Source organism: Physcomitrium patens, chromosome 12 (assembly GCF_059467195.1).
Source record: "Physcomitrium patens ecotype Gransden chromosome 12, ASM5946719v1, whole genome shotgun sequence".
Classification (NCBI taxonomy): domain Eukaryota; kingdom Viridiplantae; phylum Streptophyta; class Bryopsida; order Funariales; family Funariaceae; genus Physcomitrium; species Physcomitrium patens.
This window is the reverse complement of record NC_143421.1, coordinates 13302378-13308909: the sequence shown is the minus strand read 5'-3', so window position 1 is coordinate 13308909 and position 6532 is coordinate 13302378. Positions and strand designations below refer to the sequence as shown.

General features: G+C 45.0%; 1 protein-coding gene across 1 annotated transcript; it reads left to right on the top strand.

The window, feature by feature from the left end:
• Positions 1-235: 235 nt before the first annotated feature.
• Positions 236-6244, top strand: LOC112289703 (ABC transporter A family member 8). The gene is made up of 18 exons (XM_024535171.3): positions 236-690; positions 947-1322; positions 1521-1621; positions 1755-1908; positions 2032-2151; positions 2291-2415; positions 2526-2684; positions 2827-2989; positions 3127-3252; positions 3391-3474; positions 3628-4031; positions 4138-4338; positions 4486-4595; positions 4728-4812; positions 4917-5045; positions 5244-5349; positions 5492-5580; positions 5714-6244. The coding sequence occupies exons 1-18, from the start codon at positions 577-579 to the stop codon at positions 6011-6013; spliced, it is 2946 nt and encodes a 981-aa protein (XP_024390939.1). The 5' UTR covers positions 236-576; the 3' UTR covers positions 6014-6244.
• The last annotated feature ends 288 nt before the right edge of the window (positions 6245-6532 follow it).

Here is a 6532-nt window from a genome sequence, read left to right as displayed (position 1 = left end):
CTGACAAGTGCAAGTTCATCGCTGCTAGAATCGAAGCAGGCTGGAAGCATCGTAGCATTTTGTAGGAACTAGGGACTAGTCAACGCGGTCCGCACACACGATGGTCTGGTACTGTTAGTCGTAGTTGCGAAGAGTCGCGGAAGTGCTGCAGAGCGAAGACTTGCTGCAGAGTATAGGGTCGACTGGCGAAGTATGTAAAACCTTGTTCTGCAGTCATTAGCTTAGTGCTTCGAAAACAGCCCTTGGTGGACTTTGGGTCAGCGAATTATTCAACCTGGATCTATTAGCTGCGCAGTCGATTCATCGAGAGATTGCAGAGGTACGGTGGCGCTGCAGTGACGGAAGCGGATTCGATCGGTGGGATTGTGCACAGTTCGACGTGGCTTAGTTCGGACGCTCTAATATTCCGCCGATTGAGTTTGAAACGTGGAGGGCACGTTCTGGAGCTAGTTCCCTCTATTCCTCGCAGTGAAGGCCGTTGTTTGCATTGTCACCGTTAAACATATTTGAGAGAAGGTGAATTTTTTGACGAAGCATAGGGTGGAAAGATAGTTTCATGCTTTATTCGCTGTCACAATGAATGGTCATAGGGCGGACCCGGAGGCCGGCACGCAAGCGGAGGAGCCGCTTAGAGTCACTGCTAAGAAAACTCAAGCCAATGCGCTGTTCCGCAAAAATCTAACGTTCCAGGTACTCTCGAGCTGCTAGTCAATAGATTTCTGCAACAAGCACGTCAGTTCTTATTTTGTGATTGAACAGTACAATCTGAAGTTGATATAGAAATTTTCTCTTCAGCTGATTAGAATTGGGGCTAGATTTGCATTGATATGGCTTCGAAACACTCTTCTCACCCTCATTTTAATGTACAAGATCTAGCGAGTGTTCACAGAGTCGCGCAGTGTCTATGCTGCCATTGGAATTGCTGATGGGTGCGCGGTGATTGCAGAAACGAAATTGGAGAACGAATTGCTGTTTGGTGCTTTTCCCAGCACTCCTGTGCATTCTTCTTGTCATCATCCAAGTCGCTGTCAATGGTGTTTTTAATGGCAGCGACTTCAAGTGCGGCTGCAAATGTGTGCCCGACCCTAACGGCGGCCCGTGCATTCAACGATGCGGACTCGAATACTCCAACAATGATCAAGCTGTTTGGTGTGGGATGGCGAATCCAACCCCATGGCCTGCTCTTTTGCAGATTCCCGAGCCACAGTATCGTGCCACCCGAAACCAATCCCCTGACTTGACGCAGGACCCTTCTTGTCGCGTGGCTGGAACTTGCGCAGTTACAATTCCTTACACTGGGACCAACAGAACCACCGCTGATAGTAAGCACTCGTCTCTGCTCAGGAAAACTTGTTGGTCAATAAATCTAGTGATTTGGTTCGGTGCTAGTTTATAAACTGTGCACACCTTGGAATCTTTGCGGCGAGTGTACTGGAATGAATTAGCCTCTGGGGTGCTGTTGAAAGTGGTGTGTAGGGTTTTGCTTGTTGATTGACGTACGTTACCATCTTTTGTGGCAGTTATGGCGGGCTTGCTATTAGGCATCGGCGCCACGAACGCTAGTTCATTGTCTTCGACTTCTGTGGACAACTTGTTGTACTCTTTATCCAAAGTTGTACTTGTAAGTCTGGCGCTCGTATGACCGAAGTCATTGTAGTGCATGATCTTCCGCAAGTACAAGCAGTTTTGTGCTTAGATGTGCCCGCCCTTCCACGCAACCGATCAGCTAAACAATTCGGTGTTACTGTGTGCAGGGTGGAGATACCATTCTACAGAGTAGTCTTCTGATCGAGACCGCATTTACCTCGTCGAGGCCAATCTCTGTCCTCCGGCCCAGTTGTGCAGGCGCGCTGGGTGACACAGCGAATTTCACTGTTGATGTGGGCGAAGGATATGTACTCAGCCCAGGTTTACTCCTAGTTCTCCCTCTCTGTTTTTTTGTTTTTTTATTTTCTCTCCATGATCGGTTCAAGTGATTATTGTGGAAATTTGAGATTGCACAGAAGTGGGGCTGATTTGAGTGAGGTGCAGATCTTGCATGCTTGGAAACAAAACCATTGTGGCGTGACAATGTGTCCGTGGTGAACGATTTGCTCTACAAAGGCTACCGAAGGGGAAATCCTGCAGAAGAGATAGGCGAATATCCTGCCGGTGAGTCTTCTGTTTTTGTTTAATAATTTAGATTACTGACGGCAGATCTTCGATGTTATAGTCTTGTTTAACAAGTACACGGTAACCTTCTTTTGGTGTTTCAGTCAACCTTTGAGTTTTGTGCCTGTGATGGTTGCAGCTTTTGACTTCAGAAACACGAACCCGGCATCGTTTGATGTTAATGTTATATACAATGACACCTACGCCAATAGGACAACTGATCAGCCGTCGTTTGTCATTCGTGTTTCTCGCTCACTCAACATGGTAAGTCTTGCACTCAATCTTGCTTATGAAGAGGGATCAATCTCAATTGGGGAAGGATATTTGGACGCTGGGCTCACTCAGTCTGCTCAATGTTAATGTGATTTTTGTAGGCTGCGCAAGCATTCCTACGCTACAAGCAGGGGGGAGCCGCGGAGCTGCCATTACTTTTCGTTAAGGAGTTCCCAAAGCCAAACTCGCAATTGCGCCTCGACTTCTCGTCCCTTCTTGGGCCCCTCTTCTACATGTGGGTGCTGGGCTTGCTGTTTCCTGTAAGCAACCGACCCTAAACTCTTAACACCTTCCACCCTTATGTATATAGTGTTTTATCCTTAAACGTGTTCACCTATTGATGAATTCACCATTTCAGAAAACTAACCCACCCTCTGTTTGTAATTGGAATGAATTCTTTAGGTGGTATTGACCGCGCTAGTGTATGAGAAGGAGCACCATCTCCGGATGATGATGAAAATGCACGGCCTCGGCGACAGCGCCTACTGGACGATCACCTACGTTTACTATCTCGTTCTCTTCTGTATTTACATGATCTGCTTCATCATCTTCGGCTCCCTTGTTCGTAAGTTTCGAAATTCTTAATGACAATTGTATTTTGTGCTTTCCTTGGGGATTCACTCGGATGGTTCACATTTCTGTTAGATTTGATTTTCTTATTCGTTGTTGAATGGTTCTCATGCCGGGCTTTGTTTTCTACAGGACTAAATTTCTTCACTAAGAATGATTACGGTATACAAGCTTTATTTTACTTTCTGTATGTCAACATGATCATTTCGTTGAGCTTCTTGGTATCCACTGCCTTTCGGAGCGTAAAAACTGCCACAGGTTTGCTCCTCAATGTCACCCCTTGATTGAACCCAAATTGCATCGAATGTGAATTCATTGAAACATGAGCGAGTTCTTTCAGAGAGGTAAACTCTCGTTGTAATCCCACATGTTCTGACTCTGACTCCGTGATGGCAGTGTTCGGGTATATCTACGTCTTTGGGTCTGGACTGCTCGGTGCCTTCCTTTACGAGAATTTTATTGTAGACTTGAACACTAGCAGTAAGTCGACGTCCTATGCACTCTACTTTCAAGCTCAGAATGTTTCGGACGTGTCCGAGTGTTTTGAGAGTCTCGGTGATTGTCGTACGCAAAAGTTTTCTTGATGGAATTTGATTGTGAACGAAAGTGGGGTGATGTTCTGTTTCTTCGCAGGAACGGTCGTCACCGTATTGCAGTGCATTCCTCCATTTACAACGTACCACGGCCTCTACGAGTTTTCACAGTACGCCTTCGGCGCTGTTTATGCAGACATAAAGGGCATGCAGTGGAGCGATCTCAAGGATAATAAAAATAAATTGCAGACATCATTGATTATCTTGGCTGTTGAGGCGATTGTATTCATGCTACTAGCCCTGTACTTGGACCAAGTTGTATCATCCGACAATGGAATCAACAAGCATCCTCTCTTCTTCCTAAATTTCAAACGCAAGGGGGCGAAACCTGAGGCTGCCCTTACAACTGCCCGTTCTCGCAGATTCTCTGGCAGTTCAAGAGCTATGGCGTATATGAACGCCGAAGATGCCAAGGCCATCGATCGACCAGATGTTGCCCGGGAGGTCAGTTCCCTCTTCCCTTGGTTGTACTCTTCAAAGATGATTTCTTCTTTGCGTACATATTCTGTTCGAGATCATCTCTCATCTCATTGTGTACGAACTATTACAGAGAGAACAAGTAGAGGAGCTGGCTGCTCATCCCAGCAAGGAGTATCCAATAGTGTGTGATAATCTGAAGAGGGTATATCCTGCTAGGGACGGTAACCCGCCCAAATATGCCGTGCGAGGGTTTTCATTGGCGGTGCCCAAGGGTGAGTGCTTCGGCATCCTTGGCCCAAATGGCGCAGGCAAGACGAGCTCCATCAATATGGTACCCTCCTCGCTCTTTCTCTGCCTAGAAAACATGCATGCTGTGCACTTCAGAACCTCGGCAGACATGCAGCTTTGATACCAACGCTTTTTGGCTTTAGGGATCTGGCATCAACTCATCTGTGGTGTACTTGTCTGTCAATTGCAGATGATCGGATTTTTGAAGCCATCGTCTGGCACCGCCTACATACAAGGGATGGACATTCTCACAGATATGGACCGTATCTACTCGTGCATGGGTGTTTGCCCCCAGCATGAGTACGTCCCGCATTCTCTATCTTTCGTAACATTGTTTTATTTTTATTTTTGATAGTTTTATGTTTTGTTTCATGTCACATGATCTGAAGACAGTCCCTCATTAGTGTGTGCTGGTTGGGAGTTTCTGTGCAGTTTGCTTTGGGGACAGCTGACTGGCCGTGAACACCTCCTATTCTATGGTCGCTTGAAGAACTTGAAAGGAGCAGATCTCAACAGTGTTAGCACTCAGAAGCTTTATCATGTCTGTTTTGGTTGTGTTCATTAAAGTTTGGATGCCTCCAGGCTGTTCAGTTTGATGAATGATTTATTGAATTTGTACAGGCTGTGGAATCATCCTTGCGAAGTGTAAACCTTTGGGATAACGGAGTGGCTGACAAGCAGTGTCGAACGTACTCGGGTGGAATGAAGCGGAGGCTGAGTGTTGCCGTTTCTCTCATTGGGAAGCCACAAGTAAGCACTTGCTCTGTTACGCTTTTTCAGTCATCTAGACCTTGAGATCTACATGCTTGATAACTTGGTAGCACTACAAATTCTCAAGTCTGCAACACTGCCAAAGAATAATCCGTCTCTAAACCTCTATAGCATTTTGCTTAAGTTTTTATAAGTGAGCTCCATGCATCTCTTGCTGAGTTGCAAAATGTTTTGTAGGTAGTGTACATGGACGAGCCCAGCACTGGCCTAGACCCAGCATCCCGATACAACCTCTGGAACGTGGTGAAGCAATCCAAGAAAGACCGTGCAATCATTCTCACAAGTGAGTCATACTGTCTTTTTTAAATCACCATCGTGTTCAGTATGAAATAATCCTTGGCAACAAAACACACCCGCCGACGCATGAATTCAATGGTAGGAGATTGACCTTACATTAACACGTTTCTCGACACATCTGGTGGCAGCTCATTCTATGGAGGAGGCCGAAGCTTTGTGTGACCGTCTGGGGATATTTGTGAACGGCGAGTTGCAATGCATCGGCAATGCAAAAGAGGTAAATTTATCCCATGTGAAGACCAACTTTCAATTGCACAGAACCACGTTGATTCCACCATCAGCCAAAGCACTGTGAACTGGATAAGAAGCTTTCACTGTAAATCTAACCTATGTTCAATGCATTGGAGCAGCTCACGGCCAGGTATGGCGGCCTCTACGTGCTCACAATTACAACACCCCCAAGTGAGGAGTTAGAGGTGATTGAGCTGGTCAAGTCTCTCACGCCCAACGCGAAGAAAATCTATGGCCTTTCAGGGACCCAGAAGTTTGAGCTGCCGAAAACAGAAGTGAGTGTGGGTACAGTGTTCAGTGTGATAGAGCAAGCGAAGGACCGGTTGCATGTGGAAGCGTGGGGGCTTTCTGATACCACTCTGGAGGATGTGTTCATCAAAGTAGCTCGGAGTGTGGAGGGTGGTGCGGCGTTGCAGTGATGAGAGCTCACTCTTGTGCCTCACATTACATTGTTTTCTTTTTTATCTGTTTTGGTTCCCACGATGAGCAGTACCAAATGCAAGATCGAAAAAGCACCCTTCGCTTTATGCAACAATGTCCGACTTGCCTCTCTTCCCTAGAGATAGTGTTCATGTTTTGTTTGTAAAATAGAAATGATCAATTTTTTCTCTATATGGGAATAAAATTTTGTGGCCAACTGTTAGAATGAACCATGCTATTATTTTTTTAAATATATGCATATGTAAGAATTTTACTTATTTAAATATAATTATGTATATTTGTTTGTAAAATGAAGAAGATTTGAAGTGAAAAAAGAGGTGAAGAATAAAGTGTTAAGAAGTAAAGATTAATAATAATAATAATAATAATAAAATAATCTAATAGTTCATTAGTACAAGTGTCTTGTATTTTCTTGTCATTCTAAAATTATCTCAAGTGTAGGAATTGTTGATGTTAGACTTAGGCAAATATAACAACTATTAAATTGTTAAGAAAGA